Source organism: Quercus robur, chromosome 1, assembly GCF_932294415.1.
Source record: "Quercus robur chromosome 1, dhQueRobu3.1, whole genome shotgun sequence".
NCBI classification, from domain to species: domain Eukaryota; kingdom Viridiplantae; phylum Streptophyta; class Magnoliopsida; order Fagales; family Fagaceae; genus Quercus; species Quercus robur.
Genome location: NC_065534.1, coordinates 17,776,438 through 17,798,982, shown reverse-complemented (window position 1 = coordinate 17,798,982; position 22,545 = coordinate 17,776,438). Strand labels below are relative to the sequence as shown.

The 22,545-nt window shown below is 36.3% G+C and overlaps 2 protein-coding genes across 2 annotated transcripts; both read left to right on the top strand.

Moving 5' to 3' along the window:
• Window positions 1-679: 679 nt before the first annotated feature.
• On the top strand, window positions 680-4,916 carry LOC126723882 (uncharacterized). The gene is made up of 4 exons (XM_050427860.1): window positions 680-1,004; window positions 1,402-1,532; window positions 3,694-3,798; window positions 4,202-4,916. Exons 1-4 carry the CDS (start codon window positions 912-914, stop codon window positions 4,623-4,625), a joined length of 753 nt encoding a protein of 250 aa, XP_050283817.1. The 5' UTR covers window positions 680-911; the 3' UTR covers window positions 4,626-4,916.
• Window positions 4,917-16,340: 11,424 nt separating this feature from the next.
• On the top strand, window positions 16,341-18,537 carry LOC126723879 (uncharacterized). The gene has a single exon (XM_050427844.1). The coding sequence runs from the start codon at window positions 16,976-16,978 to the stop codon at window positions 18,332-18,334; it is 1,359 nt and encodes a 452-aa protein (XP_050283801.1). The 5' UTR covers window positions 16,341-16,975; the 3' UTR covers window positions 18,335-18,537.
• The last annotated feature ends 4,008 nt before the right edge of the window (window positions 18,538-22,545 follow it).

The following is a 22,545-nucleotide window of genomic DNA, read 5'->3' as shown; positions in this document are numbered from 1 at the left end:
ACAATTCAATGAATTAATGTTCGCTTTATTATTAGGGTTCCAGTTAACTCGATTAGTTAAAGTATTGATAGTTGAATAAGAGTTTTGGAGTTTAATTTCTGCTTACACCAAAAATTGATTGGTGTTTTGATCTAATAATAAAAAACTATTATTAAAAGCGAATGCTATAGCCTATAGGTTAAGACTCTTTAAAAAAAACATATTTGCTCCCTTATGAATTCTGATAACTATGCTCAAAACTTCTCTAAACTTCAAAAAGTCTATGTTTTAGGGAAAACCTATTTTAGAGTTGTGTATACGTTTTTTTTTCTCTCTTCAATAATCAAAAGGTGAAATGCATAAAAAGAGAGAACATTTTATTTATTTAGTTTTTCAACAAAACAAAAGAAAACAAAGAAAACAAAGAAGACAAACGTGTTGTTATTGTATAACCCCACTTGTTAAAATTTGTGACTCGGTAACCCTATGCTGCCTCCACATCACAATTCACATCCCAAACACAAAGACAAAAATAATAATAAAGTTAATAAAAACTTAATAAAAATATACAAAATATTTCCAACCTTGTATTAAAAAAAAAAAAAAAAAAAGCAAAAAAAAAACAAAGAGAAAAAAAAAAGAAAAAGAAAAAGTGAGTGATTTAAAATAACACCCACAACCCTACACCCCATGTTTAGGGTCTTTCACCGAACCCTCGAATAGAGACTTGAGACCCTCTCTTCCCTTTTCTTTGGAATCAGCATATTGAACTTTATTCTCTTAGCATCTCTCTGTTTCTCTCTCTCTCTATCTATCTCTATATATATATAAACACAAAGCTATTTTTGATTTTAGTTTTAAGGTTTCTGTCGGTTCTTTCATTTCTGGCTTTTAAATCAAAAACTATATCGAAATCACAATCGTTCAATACCATGACTTCAGTTGTCGAGATTGACGGTCACCAGCTAGTCAACGCTCTCGAACCCCTTTCTATCCAGGACCATGGTGATGATGAACGTGATCAGGTACGCTTCTCTTTGATCCCAATCTTTCGAACCCAGATCTAGTTTTTGATAATCCTTCTTTTCTTTTGAAAGTTTTTTGTTGAATAAGCTGTGTTTGGTTGCCGAGAAAGCTTAGGATTAGGAAAAGAAAATAGAATAAATAGTATGTTGTGCGTGTTTGTTTTTGTTTGATTGTGGAAAACTAGGCTAATGGAAATGAAGTTTGACATTTTTCTTGCACTTTAACCAAACAATAGATATACAATTGGCTATAATAATAGAAGAAAAGTTGGAATGCAAATACAATGTTCAATACAAACTTTGCAAATTGTACATGAAACTTTGTTCCCTTTTTTTTTTTTTATGGGAAATTTGAATGATTTGTTATGTGTTTTCACTTGGGTTTTGGGAATTACAGAGTCAAATGCAGAGTAAAAAAGAGATTGAGGAAAAGGGGTTTGAGAATCATGGTGGGATATGTGCTGTATGCTTGAATCAGATAGTGCTTGAGGAGACTGCCCTTGTTAAAGGTTGCGAGCACGCTTACTGGTTTGTCCAATTAATCCCTTTATCAATATATGTTATTGGTGATGTTACTACTTTGTGGTTGTTGAAATTATGGTTATGGTCGTTTGCATTCATGTTCGAATTTGTTACCGGAATTGTAGTTCTGCTGCTTTGGTTTTTGGGGTTTTGGCTTTATTGTGATTTTCATTTTGGTTGGTGATGCTTGTTGAACTGTGATTGCAATGGACAAACATGGGTGGAAAATGTAGTAGTTCAACTATAGTATAGGAGCATATTATACCTTGATTCCTATAGTTCGATTGGTTTGATTAAAGGCAAGTGTTATAAGTGCTGGTAATTATCTCATTTTAACAAGGGACTTACAAGGGGTAGTTTAATATTCATTGCGCTTATGAGGGCAGTCATGAATGGGAATTATGATCCTTCAATCACTTTTTTTTTTTTTGGAGGTAAAAGATAGAACCTTCAAAGTAAAGCTTATGATCTTCGAATGCTGGATTAGGAGTTGGCATGGCCACAGATTCTGAGAATGTTTGCAAACACATGATGGTGGTGGTTTTATCCACATATTGTTTGTGCATTATCTGTGTGTTAGAGTTTGTGTATTGAAAGAACTGATGTAGATATTGATTCAACTCTGATAATTTATCAAACCAGAAAGGGAAAAAAAGGGGTAGATTGACAGTTCAATTGATTTTGTAAAGCACCTTGACAAGATGGTGTAATTATCCCTTATGTGCTTGTATTAAATGTAGGTTCTTGATATGATGCTACATGTCATTGTTTGACATTAGAAGTATTTGTTAATTTTTAACCTATGGGTAGAATAAAAAGATTTTTGAGAATGCATTTGATAGTCTAGTAACAGATTATAAGATTAAACTTAATAAATATCCATATCTATGCCTATGACATGGAAAGCTTTTATTTGTTTATTTCTAATTTTATTTTTCAGACATTGGTGACGTTTGTGGTTGAATAGATTTTTCTAGCATGTATGTCTGTGTATGGCATCAAAAAATTTATTTCATTTTTTCAAATATTGATGAATATTGCAGTTATAGGCGTTATGTAATATTGGCAATAAAGTAGTGGTGTTTCGGTTTTTAAGAAATTTGAGTGTGTGGTAGTGGTATATTATACATCAAATGCATTTGGTTAGTGAAATAAAAATCACATGTTTGCTTCAAAACTTTGATTATATTCATGCTTGTTCTTTTGAATATTCTTTATATTGTTCTTTGGATATGTCTTCTCATTTTCATTTTTATTCTTTTTTTGTTTAAAGAATTTGTGATGACATGCATCTATGCCATGAGGCCTACAGTGTGCCTTAAGTTGGGGAGTATATAAAAAACATCATTGCTTTCATATCGCCTTTTGAGACATGGTTTAGAAATTGTACTGATCAGGTTGCTGGAATCTAATAAGAGGTATGTTAATTTTGATCTTTATCATTCTAGCCAGTATGAACTGAAAATCTTGAATCACTTGGCATTGTTATTCCAAGTATTTCCAGCACCAACAGATTACTTTCCTTATTGCTGTTATAATTACTCTCTCTCATATGATACATTTGTCTTGTGTTATGTTGATACACATGGTAGGAATGTACTTATGTTTTCACATCTTGATACTCATGTTGATTAAGTCATTCAACAATTAACATGAGTATCAAGATGTTTCTGATTTAGCCAAAATAGAATTGGGAAGAAGTTGAAACATAGGTATTAAGGTGTTTCTGATCTAGCCAATGTAGAATTGGGAAGAAAAGAGAAAACATGTAGATTTGGTAGGAATTTAATCAACAAGGTTTAATACTTGTGTTGATAATCTCTGTCTTCAACAAGGTTTATTTATTTATTTATTTCTATGTGGGGTTTGTTTTGGCTTAACATGGATCATTTCTGTTTGACATGTTATTCTTGGTACAATTTTACTTAGGTTCTAATTTCATGAAGCATGCATGAATTATAAATAATCTTTTGGAAAGAAGGGATTGATAACCTTTGGATTAATGTTATTGTGAGCTTAATTTTGTACATGGTATGTGTCATGTTGGTTGGGGATGGGTTTCATGATCCATTGATTGGCTGTTTACTGTATGTTGATTTGGGTGTATGTAGTGAAAAAAAAAAATGGTACTTACGGTGTTTTCTTTTTGATTGTTTGTTTTGCGTAGTGTGACATGCATCCTTCGATGGGCCTCATATAGAGAGAAAGCAACGTGCCCTCAGTGTAAACACCCATTTGAGTTCCTGAATGTCCATCGTGCACTTGATGGCAGGTATATCCAGATCTCTCTCTCTCTCAATCTTTTGTTATCAAGGAAAAAAGACATGGTAATGCAAGAACATTTTCCTGTGGGAGATGTGGGAGTTCTGTTTCAGGAATAATTCCTCTAGAAATTATAGTGAGGAATATAATCAGAAGGTTGGAATGTAAATGATAGATTTAATGTTGATTAAAATGAAGTGTGCTATTGCCCCAGGGGGAAAAGGGGGGGGGGGGGGGGGTGGTGCTTGATTCTCTGGTATCTTTTCTTTTGGACCAATCTGGGGAAAACTATTAGTGACATTTGTTAGTAAATAATGAAAAATTATGTTACAGTTTTGGGCATCAAATGCTTAATAGAAAGTAATCTGTTGTCATTTGTCATCTGATTGTCTTAACTCATCTTTTATTTACAGCATCAATGATTACATGTTTGAAGAGAGTGTCTGCCTACTTCTTAGAGCCACATGGTTTAAACCTTTAATTGTCGAGGATCGTGAAGACTCATTTGATGATCCTGAAGAATATTATCCATATGAGGATGAGGATGAGGAAGACGATCTAGATGAAGTTTACTTTAGTAGTTCATCAAGTATTCGTATTGGTAATCGAAGATGGGGAGATAATGGATTTGTCAGGGGAGGACGCCAAGAAGCAAGGCCAGTGCATCGATCAAATTACCAGGACCCTGGGGCCAGTTCATCTCGAGAACCCAGAAGGAAGGAACCTGTGAAAGCTCCAACAGGGCGACGGGCAAAAAGGGCTCTTAAACGTGAAGCAGCTGATAAGGCGGCTGCAGAAAAGCATCAGCAGCATCTGTTGAGGTTGGGCCGAAAGTGAAAGTGATGCCATTTCTCTCAGTACATAAGCTTGGGCCTCACTCTGATGCGCCTTTGTACAGTATTTCCTTGCTTTCAACTTTGTGAAATAATGTATGATCACTTGGAAAGAGGGAAAAAAAGAAAAAAGGAAAAGAAAAAAAGAAAAAAAGAGCTTTGTGAAATAATGACATGGTAGCTGGTTTCGACATCTTGATGTTTAGGTGTCAAAATTATTTGTTTATTTATCATCTTTTTATGATTTTAGAATTCTAATTATTTGACTTCTTTAACAATGCACAGTTCAGATGAATCTCTTAATTCTTCAAAACCTATCTCATTATCCTTAATTCACTAGGGATGACATATGGTGTTGAATCTTTGTCATACTCGTGCTTTTGAATTCCAGTTTGTCTTTTGCTGACAAATTTGGGTGCAAATGATTCAAAGTTCAACAATCAAATGTAAGAATGGAATTATTGATTTTGTAGGTTTGTCTAATGGTGGAGACAGATCAGACCACCCTTTCGGTCCTAACTTGAGTTTTCACATTAAAATATAGGCAGAATGTACTATACAGGCCTTATTCACAATGTATTATATCCCTCCTTTATTTGCAAATGGGTTGGATCAATCACATTTCGACTTGGTTGGGTTTCGGGTTGTATTGGGTTCGAATCAAAAATTGATTTTATTGAACAGAAAATCTGGTCTTTTTGAGAGTTGTATCAATTTGGTATGGTTTTTATTTTATTTTTTCAAATAAAAAATTTAATAATATTGTTTTTTCCTTCCTTTTAATACAAGTAAGAGATCAAGTATCGTAACCAAAAGTTTAATTGTTACAAAATCGTACAAGTTTCACTATATTTGAAACCTTTAAGCCTGAGTCCTGACCTTGTGATTAAAGAAGTTGTGAATATCAGTAAGAAGAAAAAATAACTTTGATTAAAAAAAAAAAAAGGAAGAAGTGAAATGTGAAACACGTTTACACATTATTAAAAAGCCAAAACATGTGAAAAAAATTCCCTTTGAACAAAAAGGGTTCGGCCCATGTGTGCCCGCTGTTTCAATAAATCAAATACAAGTTGATCCATTTTTCTCACGGGTCCAGAAATCCTTGTCCATATTTATATATTTTTCCTCGAAATTTAAATAGATTATTGGGTCAGGGTATAGTTTTGTCAGGCCTTTTCTTTTTAAAGTACAATTGTGAGTTTGTACGTTATTTTAAAAATTGTTAAGGGAAAAAGAAAATGAAGGATGTAATTTTTCTTTTTGTTAATATATTTTTTTGTTTGATAGAAATCATTTTCTGGAAAAAAAATTAAAATATAAAAAACTAGTTTTTGAGAAATAATTTTAAAAAATTTGATTCGTTTTATTATTATTGTATTGTTTGCATCTTATAGAACAAACTAGTTCCAAATTGTAGCAGAAAAAGAAAAAGATAATAAAATTAAATAAGGAAGGAAAGTGTAATCATAATTCAAAGGAGCTTCATCTCAATTCTCATGGTCTTCTATGAAGTATGATCTTTCCACGAAATTTCATTTTTTGGACGTGAATTTTGCCGAAAGTGCAACTATCAACTATGTCAACATCTAGATCTATCCACATACATTTATGTCAATTATTTTTCCATTCGAAAATGGTACGTACATTGCAGCACAATTATTAATTTTGTTATTGCACTCTGTTCATTATTTACTTGACCAAATTCCTACAACTTTGACATAAACTACGTAACTTAGTATGTTTGGCCAGAGGAAAAAGGAAGGAAAAATAAAGGGGGATGTGGGATCATAAAGTGTGGAAAGAGACATTGCTTGTTTGGTTGGGTGAAAAGTTAAGATAGAAAGGGATATGGACTATGTAAACGACATGAGAGTATCCTACTTTCCAAGCCAATATTTTGTTCTTTTGACAAATTGGAAGATAGTGGACCAAACTTGCTAAAATGAGGTAATAGGTGGGGGAATGGAGAGAAAAGGGCCTCTCAATTATTATTTGTGGGTGGCCTCACTAGTGGCTTGCAATAGATGTAGAACTTCTCCTTCCTTCTAATTTTGTTTAGAAAATGAAAAGTATCGACGAGTTTTAATTATTTCAATTAGTACAATCTTCTCATCAAGGTGCTTGCAGTATACATGGTATTATTCTTACTATTACATAGCATGAGGTCAATAAGTCTACACAGGAGACCTTATTTTTTTATTTAGCAAATAAATAAATAAATAAAAGTTACAATCTCCTAACTTTTTCTTTTTCTTTTTGAAGAATATATATATATATATATATATATATATATATATTTTATGGAAAAGCTTGCAAATTTCATTAAACGTGGGTAGTACCCATAGAAAGTACACCAGATAGAATCTGTGATACAATAATAGGGGGAGTGTCCTCCACCCATATCGTACAGTCAATAACATCTTTGGCATGCTTAGCCATTAGGTGAGCTACTACGTTGTTGTCATGTTGAGTGAAGCTTGTTTCCCATGAAGTGAAAGTTGGCAGCCACATTTTTGCCCTCGCGATGACTTGTTGGATGCAAATTGGGGCAGGTGTCTCACACTCAAGGGTTTGAATAACAACTTGCGAGTCTCCCTCAATTATGACCTGCCTTAGGCTCAATTCCCATGCAAAGATAATTCCACACTCCATTGCCTTTGCCTTAGCCTCTAGTGCACCTAGTGGAAAGTACAGCTTCTTTGAAAGCAACCCCATGATCTCACCTCTGTCATTGTGAACAACGACCCCAATTCCACACTGCCTAGTCTCCTTAAACACTACACCGTCAACATTGATCTTGTACCAGTCAATTAGTAGGGGCTTCTAGGAGGTAGAGGTTTGGGTGGGGCGAGGAGCAGGGAGGTCCACTGTTTGTTTATATTCTTCCATGTGCCTACGCGCATTGTTGACAATCACCGTTGCGGTTTTGGAGGTGCCACCATGTTGAACCTCATTTCCATTATTCCAAATACCCCACGCGGCTGTTGCAAGGACTTCTAGCTCAATGTGGTCGTTTTCCTCCTTTAGTACGCAAAAGAGGTCCATGAAATCTTTTGGCTTCCATGAGGTGCTCGAGGGTTTTACAACAAGGATAGTCCAAACCTCTCTAGAGAGGTTATAACTCCAGAATGTGTGCTTCGGCATTTCAATTGATTCGCACAGGCCACAGTCAACCTCTATTGGGATGTGGCGGTCCCTAAGGCGAGTTTTGGTTGGTAAAATATTCTTGCAAGCACGCCAAATGAAGGTTTTGATCTTGTTTAGGCACTTTAGACTCCAAATGGATTTCCACATTGTCTTCATGGTGGAGCCATCTGAGCATTGGCCATTGTCTTGGGTGTCTTAAAGTCTATGAGCGATGCGATATGCACTTCACACAGAGAAATCACCGTTTGATGTGGCTAACCAGATTTGGCGGTCTTTTGTAAGGAGTGCATTGAGTGGGATGCCAAGTATTATTTCAGCTTCATCGGGAAGGAAGGTGCTGCGGACTACCTCTGTTTTCCACACGTGCAAGTCATGATCAATAAGGTAGGAGACCAGGTCACTGTTGTCCAAGTGGAGCTCATTTCTTGGGCTTACTACTCTATATGTTGAAGGGGTGGGGATCCACTTATCTTTCCAAATGTGAGTTCACATTCCATTGCCAATGCTCCACCTAACTCCTTCAGATATGACTGTCTTGGCTGCCATAATACTCCACTAGGCAAAGGACGGTCTCTTGCCAAGTTGAGCTTCAATGAAGGTGGAGTTGTCAAAGTATTTAGCTTTAAAGACCTGGTAGAACGGAGTGTTATGGTTTTTTAGGAGGCGCCACCCTTGCTTTGCCAGAAGTGCTAGATTGAAGGCTCACAAGTCTTTAAAGCCCATTGCCCCGTCAGTTTTGGGTGTGCAAAGCTTATCCCAGGCTACCCATGGTATTTTTCTCTCTTCTTTTTTCTAACCCCACCAAAACCAGTTGATCATGGCTCCCAAGTCCTTGCATAAAGAGTCCGGAAGCTTGAAACAACTCATGGTGTAGGTGGGGGTAGCTTGAGCAACAGCTTTGATAAGTGTCTCTCTCCCTGTGCTCGACAACAACTTCCCTTTCCAACCTGTGATCTTTTTCTTGACTTAGTCTTTTATCTTATTAAAAGCTTTCTTTTTGTTCTTGCTGATAAGTGAGGGTAGGCCTAGGTACTATTCGTGTTGTTTTATGATTTATGCGTCGAAAAGGTTTTTGATGGCGTCTTAGGTATCGGGGGTAGGGTTTTTGCTGAAAAACAGGGAAGTTTTCTCTCGGTTCATCTTTTGACCTGAGGAAACTTCATAGTCCTGTAGAATCTCCCAGACTCTTTTGCATTCATTCATGTTGGCCTTACAAAAGATGAGGCTGTCATCTGCGAAAAGCAGATGAGAGATGAATGGTGCTTTCCTGCAAACAGCAATGCCATTAATGTGTCCTTGTTGTTGTCCCCTGTTTAGCATTGCCGAAATCCCCTCAGCACATATGAGGAAGAGGTAGGGTGATATGGGATCACCTTGGCGGGTTCCCCTAGATGGCCTAATCGATCCTTTCAATTCCCCGTTGATAAGGATGGAGTAGGTGGCAGTTTTTACAAACATCATTGTAAGGGAAATCCATTGCTTATGAAACCCCAGTTTTCTTATGATCATTTCCAGGCATGGCCAATCGACTCGATCAAATGCTTTGCTTAAGTCAAGTTTGATTGCCATGAGGCCTTCCTTGCCTTTCCGTCTCTGGTTGATGTAGTGCATTGTCTCAAAAGCCACAAGTACGTTATCCGTAATTAACCTGTCAGAGAGAAAAGCACTTTAGGAGGTACTTATAATGTTAGGCAACACCTTCTTGAGTCGGTTAGCCAAGACCTTGGAAACAATGCAAAATAATACATTGCTTAGGCTTATAGGGTGGTAGTCCGTGATTTTCTAGGGGTTGTTTTTCTTTGGGATGAGACAGATATGGGTAGCATTAATATTAGCAAGCATATTCCTAGAGTTTAAGATATTTAGTACACATTCAGTAGTATTTGGCCCAACAATATTCCAGAATTTTTGGTAGAAGACGGGGCATACCGTCAGGTCCTGGAGACTTCATTGGATGCATTTGCTGAAGGGCTCTCCAAACTTCATCAGGTTGGAACTCCCTGGTTAGGACCATGTTCATTTCCCCTATTACTTTAGGTTCAAGGACCTGTTCCACTGCAGTAAATTGTGTAGGCCTATTAGACATGAAGATGGATGTATAGTATTCCAGGATGGTCCTTTTAGTGCCCTCTTCAGTGCTCTGCCACACTCCCTGGTCGTCTAAGAGGCCTTGAATGGTGTTCTTCCTTTGTCTCTGACTTGCCGTAGAGTGGAAGAACTTTGTGTTCTTGTCACCCTGTTGCATCCATAGAGAACGGGATCTTTGCCACCACATATCATTTTCCTTATCTAGTAGATCGTTTATTTCTTTATGGAGGAGATGGATATCCTCAGCAAACTCATGGAGCGTATCAAGAGACTCTAAATATTGGAGTTTATCTTGCTTTTCCTTCAGTTGTTTATCAACGCGCCCGAAGACATTCCTGTTCCACCATTGGAGTTACTGCTGACAACTTTTGATTCGATCTTGTGTCACTGGGACATCACTGGAAGTGTGTGGCATGGACCATGCAAGCTCAACAACATCCTTACATTCCGCCTCATGGAGCCACATTGTTTCGAAGTGGAACCGGAGCTTTTTTCTTCTATTTTTGGGAGTATGAGATGAGTGAAAGATCAAGGAGTAGTGGTCAGATGCAGTCATGGACCTATGTTGCACCCTTGCTCCTGTGAATAAGCTTTTCTGGTTGGAGTTGGCCACTATCCTGTCTAGCCTGCTAGGGTTCTTTGCTCGCCAAATCTTCCATTGCACCAAGTAAAAACTCGGACCACTAAAACCCAAGTCAAGAAGGTTGCATGCATCGAGGGCATTTCTAAAAGCTTGCATTTGGTCTGCACTCTTCTTCGCCCCACCACATTTCTCGTCAAGGTGATTAATGTCGTTGAAATCTCCAAAAACTATCCATGGTAGGCTGAGTTGCGTATTTAAGCGCTCTAGAAGCTTCCAAGATATATGCCGTTGTTGAGCATCTGGGTCTCCATAGAAACCGGTCACTCGCCACCTCAGGTTTGTTTCATGGTTAGAGATGATCACATCAATGTGGAAGTGTGAGTACTTATGGACTTCTACGTGACTTCCTTCTTTCCACAGAATGGCAAGTCCTCCACTTCTACCATCACTAGGGACAGTAATTCCTTGTGTATATTCCAACTTTGCTTGAACTTTTTTCATGAAAGAAATTTTAGTCTTCGTCTCCACTAGGAAGACCAGTAAGGGAGCTTTGTCTCTCACCATCTTGGTAAGCGTTAGAACTGCCTAAGAGTCCCAAGATAATATACTCATTGAGCTGGGCGGGGCTGCTTCACAGCCTCCACCACACTGCCATCCATGTTATGTTCATTTCTTAGATGTTGCCCTACTTTCTATTTCCCTTTACTTCGCTTCAGTGAGATTGAGTTTGGATTAAGCTCTTGTAAAGGACTTGGCCCAATCCTCTTTTTGTTAGGAGAGAAAACAGCTTGGAGTGGGCCAGTATTTTCCTTTTCATTTTTTCTGTCAATGCGTTTCCAATATCTAGTCTTAGGACCAATGGGCTCATCAACCCAACCCAAATCCTTGTCGTATATCATTGCCATTGGCCTATCTGTGTGGTCCGTGTAGGTAGCTAGGCTTTGTACATTAACCAAACCCCTGAGTGGTAAGTCAACATCTTCTTCATCTGTCACCATCATCTCTTCTCCTGTGGCTATCATCGGATGTGCTGCACCTACCCCTGATGCGTTTGACTTTTTTCTGTCCGAGGAATAGCCACTTTCAGGTCTTGTACATCCATACTTTTGCTCGGTTTCAACGACAGTTCCTTTTGCAAGCTCTATTGCTGGTTTTGTCCCAGGTTTTGAGTCAGTTGGTGCATGTGATTCCTCTGAGTGTGTCAGCGTAGTGGCAGAGGGCCTAGTAGGGTCACTAGCTTGCTCAGTCACGTGAGGCGTACCTATCATCCTTGTTTCGTACGAGGGTTTAGCTCCTTCCTTCGCACTGCGGCGATTTTCAGATTTTAGTGGTTAGCTGAAGAACTCTGGTACATCTTTGTTGGGAGGGTGTTTGAATGGTTCACCTCTAAGCCAGGGCCCATATTGGTGTGGTGCTTTCTCTTTGCCGATGGAGGGTGGGTCACCTTCTTGGCACTCTTTTTCTCCATGGTCAAGTTGTATAGAAGAAATTTAGGAGTCTTTCGTACCTGAAGTAGACCCAGCATTGTTCATCATTTTCAACAGTTATCTTTTTTCCCTTGAGAAGCTTCTTGGTGATGTCTATCTTCATTCTGACCTTTAGGCATCTTCCCCATTGAACGCCTTTATCTGGCACGTCAACATCGAGGACCTCTCTTAGTTTGTTGTCTATCATCCAACTGGTCTCCCTTGTCTTGCTTTTGAGAGGTAGATTGACGATTTGGATCCAAAATGGGCACCATTGGAGTTTAATGTCCTTCGGTGCAACGTCTCCGTCAAAGTCTTGGAGCAAGACTAAGTTTTTTTCATAGCTTCATGGACACATGTCCATGATTTTCTTCTTGTCTTTTTTGTCTCCAAATTCTACGAGGAAGAGGTCTTCGTCAATATCTGAGATGTGGACACCTTTGTTCGTTTTCCAGGCCATTCTCATTGTCTTTCATAGGGCTTCTATGTTTATGCTTCTCTGTGTGAGGATTTGCATGACAAGGCAGTTTTCTCCCAATGCTTTGGCAGCCTTAGTGCTATTGCCTCCCAGGATGATATTGTCATCCTCTTCCTCAGTGAGAGTTAGTTTTTTCCAGAATTCCTCAAGGTCATCTACCATTTCGGTTTGCTTTAGGTTTCTAGGTGAGGTAGTGATGGAGGGAGAGAAGAAAGGAGGGGAAAAAAAAAAAGTTCCACAGGGGAACTATAGACTTCTTGCAAGAAGCAAGACCTACCTTTTCTCTACGCTCCCGAGAGGAAACGAGGGACACTCGATAGAGTGAAGAATATTTTGTTTAATATTTTTGTTGGTTATACAATCTCCTAACTTGGGTTTCAACTTTCAATTCTAACTATATTTAGAGGAAAAAGAAAATCTATTGGTATCTTGATTTGATAAAGATAATCATTAAGAAATGAACATGCCATATGTCATAATTATATATACGCACACACAAAAAAGGACAATTATGAGTAATAAACAATTAAAAAAAAAAAAAAAAAAGGAAAGTTGTTTCTACATTCTCATCCCTTCTTCTCATCCTTTTACACCCTCGCATTCCTCTTCATTTCCACTTTCTGCAACAAAACATAGTGCTAACCTTAGTGATATTTTTGTTTGATCTTTTAGACTGTTAGATGAATTTAGTGTCGACATGACATTGATTGGGGTTGGGACCATGTAGTTATATACTCCTAGATGTTGAATTATGTGAAAATATTAGTGTGAATTGATGGCAACAAAAAATCAAAAGAGAAGAAAGAAAAAGACCAGCCTAATTGAAAAACAGGGGAGGGGCTTCACTCTACTAGTCCAAGCTAGTGCCACCTAATCTTAACAACTTTACGTTCACTAAGAAAAAAAATGAGTACTCGCCAAAGTGGGAATGTTGTGTCTTTGGTAGAAAAGTAAAGGGTGTTGATTAGGCCCATTTGCTCACTTCCCTGACTTTCTTGATCAAATGTGGGCTAAGCGTGCCATTCACAAGGGACCTACACCAGCTACACCATGAAAAGAACTCAGCACCTACTTGATCAACCACTATTCATTACTTTTTGATTTTCCCAACTGTGCATATATGGTATTGGATTTGCCTTCTCTCTCCAATCTCCACTGCTAAATACATTAATTTTCATATAGTTTAATTAAGGTGTGATAAGCATGTGTACCAGAAACGTTTAATAAGTTAATGTCACGCTAAAAAATTCGTTACTTTTTTCATAATTATTGAGTTAGAATGTTGTGATTGGCGTATGACAAAAACAAATATACGAGATTATATGAAATCTATGTTGTACTAATTGGCGTATTATTAGACTATTGCCCAATAAAAGCACCATATCTTAGTCGTACCCGGATATTGTTATCCAAACTGCTTCCAATAGAAAATAGAATGCAATGTAATAGTGTATAATTTAATGTATATTTCTATTTCTCCACGTAGGTCCTCTAACTAAATCATAATTACAAGGAATTATTTTGTTGGTACGTCATAATCTGATCAATTTCAAAACGATGTGCCTGTTTGATTAGTACATACATAACTGTATTTATGGTGTAACAACGTCAAGCAATGCAAACTCTACCTGTCTACCTCCAAAAACGGGTGGTTTCATGCAAATGTGGATAATTTTTCCTACTTGAAAAATAATATTCTACCTACTTAATTATGAACGGACACAGGTTAGCTCTAGTGCATAGGACACGTATCATATTTTTGCCATTTATTCGTATCATGTCGGCTTTAGTGCACTGGAGTTAACCCTTACCTCTTATAGATTGTCATAAATCATGTTCATAAGAGATTGTTTACCTCCTATTATGAAAGCATTGTTGTAAGTGTAAATTGGCTGTTGGTAGACTTTCTAGCTCGGCCTCTGTTTCCCAATAAATTGATATTAGAGCCAAAGGTTCAGCTTAGCTTGGATAAAGAAATCTTCACCCATATGTGTTCGGTGTATAGCTTTATGAAAGCATGGATGACTAGCTCTTGGATTGAGTTGTGTTTGGTAACAATTACATTTAATTTGGTGAAAATCCTGTATATGTGGTCCTTATATGTGGCACTCATGGATTTGTGAAAGACTTTAACACTTGAGGGAAGTTAGGTTGATGTGATTAAGGCTCATACGCAAAGGGTGTTGAGGAAAGCAATAGAAATGAGTAGTTGTTATACATTATTGGCTTAAATTTGTGAGGCTCTATGTTTTTTGGTTGAAATGGTGTCTCAAAATGTGGACAAGTATTAAATTATTAATAGATTCTTAGTCTCCCAATGTTTCTCTTGGAACTATCAGGCACAACTTATTGATCTTTACGCAATTTGGTGTCACACTAGTGGATCTTTGAAGGACACACATGAAAGGGGAGTTGGATTGTGTGGTAGAGACTCACTTGTGAAGCTCTTGGATTTGTGAAGGACGCAAGCGAGTTACATTGATGTGGTAGAGGCTCACATGTGAAGCTCAAATCTAAAGGCTTAAAGGGCATGTTTGGTAGTAACTTTCAAGTGTTGTTCAAAATGATGTGAAAATTGTAATTTAAAAAGTGTTGTGAAAATACATGTTTAAAGTACTTATAATGAAGAAAAAAAATTGGTACTGTATTTCAAACAACATATTTTAAAATATGGAAAAAAAAAAAAATTTATTATGTTTGGCACGTGTATGTATTTTTTTTAATATTTTAAGTGACAACTTTCTAACAAGTACAATTATTTTATTAGTAATATTTATTAGAGGAGTACACATGAGAGAGAATGGAGGAAAAGAGAGAGAGAGAGAAAAAAAAATGAGGTATACATGAGAGAGAGAGAGAGTTGTAGTTATGTTAAATCTTATCAAGTGGGTCCTACACTTTTTAAAATATTTACAAAAAAGCCATTGAGTAATTTTATTTAAAAACTGAAAACCGGTAAAAAGAATTTCCTAAATTTATTATTTAATACCCTAAAATGAGAAACGTAACTCAAATACTCCTAAATGAAATCTCATACCAAACGCTTTTTTTTTTTTTTTTTGGCTCTACAGTTTTTAACATTTAAACATTGAAAACTATCATTTGAATTATCTTATCAAACATTTCCTAAACATTTGGGTCGAAGAAATGTCCCAAACACATATATTTCACAAACTTTTAGTGGTTTTGTTGGACTTTTCTCACCCAAACAAAGTTACAAATCTAAAAAGTATGTACACAGTTAGATTTAAAAAATAAAATAAAGAAGATCCTGTTTTAAAACCATAATACGAATACCTCATGTAAAGTACCAAAACCAGTTAGGTATAGATTAGCTTCTCACAGGTTAAAAACTTGATCAATTAAGAGTGATTTGACAGGCAGACAATTCCTTCGTGAATGGGTCTACTTGAGAAATGGATGAACATACAAAAATAGCAGCATATTATGATGAGTGGAAAACAAATTCAAATACCTGATTCAAGTCAGGACAAGTAAAACTTTTGGAGAGCACCATGGAAAAGAGATGCTTAAATTGAAAGAAAAACTTATTCACATGCAGTAAAACTTTAGGTATATGTAACTGGTTAAGGAAAGACTTATCAAATCATATCATTCACATGGTGAGCCATATGTCTCTCTTTTCTCATGTACGTACAAATCATGGACCAAATTGATTTGCATGTCAAGGCCAATTAATTGGTGCCTCATAATTTCTCACTATCAATGTAAACATATTTCTTTCCCACATGGAGTTTGGGGACATTTGAGCCATTATGATGCCTTAAAGCCAGAGAGAGAGAGAGAGATGATCTTGGTTTACAGCTTTGTAGAGCATCTATGAGAGAGAGGTGGGGAGAGTGATAATGAAAGTTGGGTCAAGTGGGACCTCCAATAGCCTCAGTGGAGTAAATTAGTCACTAGCAGTGTAAGCTGCAATGTCAAGCAAAGGAACCCCCCCCCAAATTTCTCTATCTCTCACCCACCCCCTAAAAAGAAAGAAGCAACAAAAAGAGTGACATAAAGCCAATAGTAACATCATCATCATCATCATCATACTCCATAACATCATCATAATCTCCTTTGATTTTCATTTTCCCTTCATTCCCACCAACTACCATACATACCCACCTCTTCAAACTTGCATAAAACCAAGTTACTTCATTTTACTGTAACTCTCTCCAACCCTTCTTCTGTTTGAATTTTCATAGGTAGAACTCATCAAACTTCTTCAAGAACCCACGAGGTCAGAGATATTGAAGCAGGGCTTCCAATGACTTCTTGTCAATCATTCCGGTACTAAAAAAACTCTGTCCTTGTTCTGTTTTTTGCCAGTTCTCTCTCTCTCTCTCTCCAAGAATCCAACTTTTCCTTGTTTTAAATATTTCCTTTTAACGTACTTGAACCTTAGTTACTCAGAACATATCAAAAGGAAACAGAACTATAAACACACTGTATCAATCTGTTTGTTTTGATTAGTTATTTCGCTATATCAACTCTGTTTCTGTTCTGTTTTCCCTGTCTGGTATCTATCTTGCAAACCAAACAGAGAATTGCAAAATATTAATATACCCATTAGAGAAAACATTGCAATGGATTCATTCAATCAAACCACTGGCTTCCGTTATAACCCATGCTCAAACAGAATGAGTCATCATTCTGATGATGAATCTGAGTTTTCAGGGATTCTTGACATTTATGTTCATCATGCTAGGAACATTCACAACATATGTATCTATGATAAACAAGATGTCTATGCAAAATTTTCTCTTACTTATAACCCAGATGAGACTGTCTCAACTAGAATCATTAATGGTGGTGGTAAAAATCCAGATTTCAATGAGAACTTGAGGTTGAAAATCACCCAAGTTGATGCAGTCTTAAAATGTGAAATTTGGATGCTCAGCAGGGCCAGAAACTACCTGGAAGACCAACTTCTGGGATTTGCTTTGGTCCCAATTTCACAAGTTGTTGGCAAAGGAAAGGTGACCGAAGATTACAGCCTCTCTTCCACTGATCTCTTCCACTCCCCTGCAGGCACTGTCCAATTGAGTCTTTCTTTAGACACTTCTCTGCCTATTAATCCCTCTGCCAAGTCTTTATCTGAATCAGCTACCAATTCATCAATATCTTCAGAAGTTGTATTGCTTGATAGAAAAATCTCAGAAGTGATCTTAGACCCAGGAGAGTATTCCAGGATTGAATTTCCGGACATTAATGTTGTTAGAGAGAATCAACAAATGGTGTCTGAGTACTTTGACTTGGCAGGGCATGGCTCTGGTTCTAGGCTTAAATCCACAGGACTCGTTTCGTTTCTCCAACTTGGTTCTTCTCCTCAATCTGTTGATGACTATGAAATGACTGTTAATTCATCTGAGGAACATCGTGGTGGATTGGATTCTCCTAATGAAAGCATACAGAATTCTGGGTTCTTAAGTTCAACTACAAGCAGCATAAGTGATGACAGAAACTCGGCAGAGTCAATCGAGAAAAAGAGTCGCTTATGCGGTGAATCATCAAATTCTGTCAATGTCTCAATCACTACTGAGGCTAATCAGAACTCTGGTGCTAGTCCAGACACTCCAACTTCAAAGAAGGGGACTGAAATCAGAGATGAAAAAGATTCACATTTCACAAGCAAAGAGGAGGAGAACAAAAAGGATATGCATATGGGCTCTGCCAAATTTGGTCAAGTTTTTTCAGCTCCACTTGGGAATATCAATCTTGAGGCTGAGCAGTCTGCCATGCAGCAGCAAATAGTAGACATGTATATGAGAAGCATGCATCAGTTTACTGAATCTTTGGCAAAAATGAAGCTTCCAATGGATCTTGATAAACCAGAAAGTGAAGACCGTGGCGATGTGATTCAAAACCATAGCACCAATTTAGAAATTGATAAGAAGAAAAAGGATGGATCGCGTGTGTTTTATGGTAGCAGGGCATTCTTCTGATTGCTAATTGATGCTGCATAGCTGACAGTGAGTTTGTTCTAGCTAAATATGGAGTTTAATTTATGGTAACTTTTGATTCCTCTCAGCTTCTTATGTGTTATTCATGACAGATTTCAGTTTCTTGAGGCTTACTTAACCTCTTCCCCCATGTTGATGTCAGATATTTTCTTGATATTTAGTGGCATCTGTTCCATTGACTGAAATAGCTACATGTTAGTATGTTACTGATTCATGAGCTTATGATAATTTTATTATCGTTTTGGTCTGCTTTGAAAGTTGTTTGTGTTGTTAGAAGTCTTTGTTTAATATCACTCGGGAAATTGCTGTTACTAGTGCAGTATTAACTATTAAGTCTTTGTATATAAAGCTACTATTAGTATTTATACAAGTGTATGTATGTAATACACAAAAACAATTTTATATTGTTTATAATGATATTGGTATGAGGTCTGGAAACATGCATCTAGTTACTTGCTTACAATTTCGTTTCAAATGTGTATGCCACAGGTTTATTAATTTTCATTTATACCGTCCATTTTGAGGACAGATTACAGCTTATTCCATACTTCTTAAGCCAAAGGAATGGTGTACATCATTATTCTAACACTCTTTAATTCGTGGGCACAAACTACTCTTCAACGAATGGGATCCAATAAGTAAACTTCTTTTTTGACAAATTAACAAAACTGTATTCAACAAACCAATACAACTGCAGAAGCAGCAGAACAGATTACAAACAGTGCTATCTGGGAAAGCCAGAAACAAGAACCAAAAGCTAACTAAGCCCCAAGGAAGTTTTCACAAGCTACAAAGATACCTGTTTCAGATAGTGACAGTGTACTCAACATTCTTACACAGAAATAATTTATATCTAACATCCTGCCTAATAGCTGCTCGGATAATATTAGCTTCCAAATGAACTTCGCGTGCATGAATTCTAGGCATCTAGAAGTATGCTATACTCAAATGTGGGTATAACCCAGCAGCCAAGCCAAGGTCCCAATCAACTTCTGAAACCCTTTTAAGCTTTTTTACAGGCTACAGCCCAATCAATCTCATCAATCTAGCCTCCAACTCCGTTGTTGAGCAGAATGTAAGAATTGGACTTTCATTAATTGGTCTTTTGTTTTCTTAAAACGGGTTGAATGTGAGTCAGTTAATATATACGAGGGTACCATTAGTATGCTGTGGTCATATAATAGGTCTTCGACTCTTGTTACACCTTTATTTTTAACAAAACAAGAAAAAATTGTGTTGTAGTTTGATGTGAGATAGAGTGTGTAATTTGAAGCTTAATCTATGATGAGTGGATGCTCACTATAAACATTAAAGCTAGGCTTCTTCTCTATTTCTAACATTAGATGAAACCCTATCTTGCCCCCATCGAGAGCAGGGCGGAGTCAGGGGGGGTCAAGAGGGGGCACTTGCCCCCCCGACCTGCCCAAAATTTTTCTTTTTTTTATGTGTGTAATAGTAAAAGGTGTAGATTTAATTGAAATTGTGATAAGTACTGTGTGAGTAATTGAACTATATTGAAAATCTCTTTAGCTACATGTTTCAAAATAATACTGTAAAGTGCAGAGCCACAGTAAACAACCACATACATCCTTTTTTTTCTTTGTGGGTATATATATCTCCCTATCTTTTTGAAAAGTCAAACTCAATTGATATATCATATATCTTCATATCTTTTTTTACTTTATCAATATTTTTTAAAGTTCAAAATTTATAAAAATAAACTTAAATAAAGAAGAAAAATCTTAATTGAAGAGACGAAAATAGCACCCAAAAAAAAAAGTTTCCTTTCAAAAGTATTAAGATATAAAATTTGGAAACAATTACATGACAAATTCCATAAAATATATTAGGGGATTATTTTATTCGCTATATATATATATATATATATATATTTTTAAAAAAACACTAATAAACTATACACAATATAATGATATGCAATGATTTTAGGGGATCTTTTAATATTGAATGATCACTTACTATTCATATTATTGGCATTTAATTGTCAAGTTTGGTTAATATTGTGTATATATGATGCATATGTTGTATGCTACATACACAATATGTATTTGTTTATAGAGACACATGTATATTAGTTATAAATTTTGCCCCCTCTAAAGTCGAATCCTAGCTCCGCCACTGATCGAGAGTCATCTTGAAAGAAGAAGGAGCTAGGAGAGGAAGGCTTGCCCATGCCGTGTGCACATGAGTTAATTTTTGTTGTTACTAGTTAGTTTTTCTTTAACTCATGCCATCAAAAGGTAGGTGATTAAATTCGTGCTATTTTTCATGATCATTTGTATTCTGGTTACCAGCATATTTCAGTTGAATCTTACAAAGACAACACTCTAGAACATCACCCAAAATTCTATTAAAGAAAGAACCAAAAAAAAAAAAAAAACAGATGCCCAAGGGACTCAATTTTGCTTCTACAAAAAACAGTTTCCCTTAACCTCCAATTAGCAAGTCTTTGTTCAGTGGAAATACTATTCCACAAAGCTAACTACATACACACATATATATATATATAAAAAAGAATATCAAAATCATCTCAGTTTGAAATGGATCCATTTCATAGTTTATATTACAAATTTAAAGGTGTATTTAAATGATGTGAATTGTTAATCCAAGAAATAAAATCTCAACTATGAAATGAACTCTATGAAATAAAGAGGATTTTGTTACATACAAAAGCATGCTTCAGAATAGTGCTAGCAAACCGTACTAGCCTTTCACTAGAGAATATTGTTCCCAAAATAGCTTTGCATAGTGTAGAATTTTCTTTTATGTAAATTTTTTGCAATCCTTCCCAAAAATAGGCACAAACTCTTTCTCAACGAGTGAGTTCCCAGTTCCTCCACCCATAAATTTTTAACTTAAATGATAAATATTGACTGGAGAGGGTTTGAAAGGAAGGAAGAGCACCTATTCTAGCTAGATTATGGATAAATTACTACTACTTGTTAAAGATAAATCATTTAATTTAACTGTTCAAAACAAGGTGAAAAAATGAGGAATATGTCATTTTTATTTGTCATCAAAAGCGCATGTTTGTTGAATAAGGCAACGGGGAAAGACTGCAAAATGTGAAAAATGACAAAATATATATATGAGCTGGTCATAAGGGTGCTTGAAAGGCTTTGTTGAATTATCCGATTTCTATTCAATTAAAATGTTGAGACTCCTAAGTTTAGTTGACTGTTGACCCATGATACTTTTATTCTTTATTTGTTCATAGTTCTAACAGTGTCATTTTTGTCAAACTTTTACAATCATATTTGCTTCAAGTTATATCAACATTGTCAAATACCAAAAAAACATTGTTACTTGTCTCTACATTTTAATTGGAATAGAAATCAGGTTTTTTTTACCCCTTTCTAGGAATAAAAATGATATATTAAACCATCTTTAATTTCGAGAAAAATGACCCAAGAAGAAAGAGAGGAGATGGAGATAGGATCATCCCAATTATAAAAGGCAGCACAACGGACTACATTGTAAGTCAAAAAATTTACATTCCTTAGAACAAAAATGAAATCTCAAGAAGTAGTAATTCAACAAAGCCAGTCAAGCACCCTAGTTATGACTAGCCAATTGTTATGTTACCATATGGGTAGTCCTCCTACCCATAAATTCCTTACTAGAGTAAGATTATGGTTGAAAAACAATACACAATTTGTAAGACCACTAAATTTTCTGGAGAATAGTTGAATGTGATGGTGGCTCGTGGTCCTGGGAAAGATGCCCAATGTTATTCAAAACAAAATTTGAAAAGTAATGGTAATACAAAGAGGATTTAAAAGGGGGCAATGAATGTAACAATAGGAACACAATGAGCCACATTGTCAACAAAATACAGTTCCAATTGTTTTCAAGAGTTTTCATGGCTATCTTTTTGGCAACTCTTTTGGAAGGTTAAGAGCCATTGGCCATGGTGGGTTTCAACCATAATTGAAGATAATCCTAGCTATGCTCCAGCATACTGAGATATGCAGTTTATTATCTCTTATCTGTCCCTAGTGTAGTTTTATCCAAATGTAAAACTCTAGCTGCGAGAGCAGCTGCTACTTTCCCATCAGCCTAGCCAATGCAACATTTAGTGAAAAAAATAGCTAAATTCAACCAAAACTTCCACACATCAGCCTCAATATTTTGTCCTAAAAACTTAACAATGGACAGTGTCCTAAGTACATCTA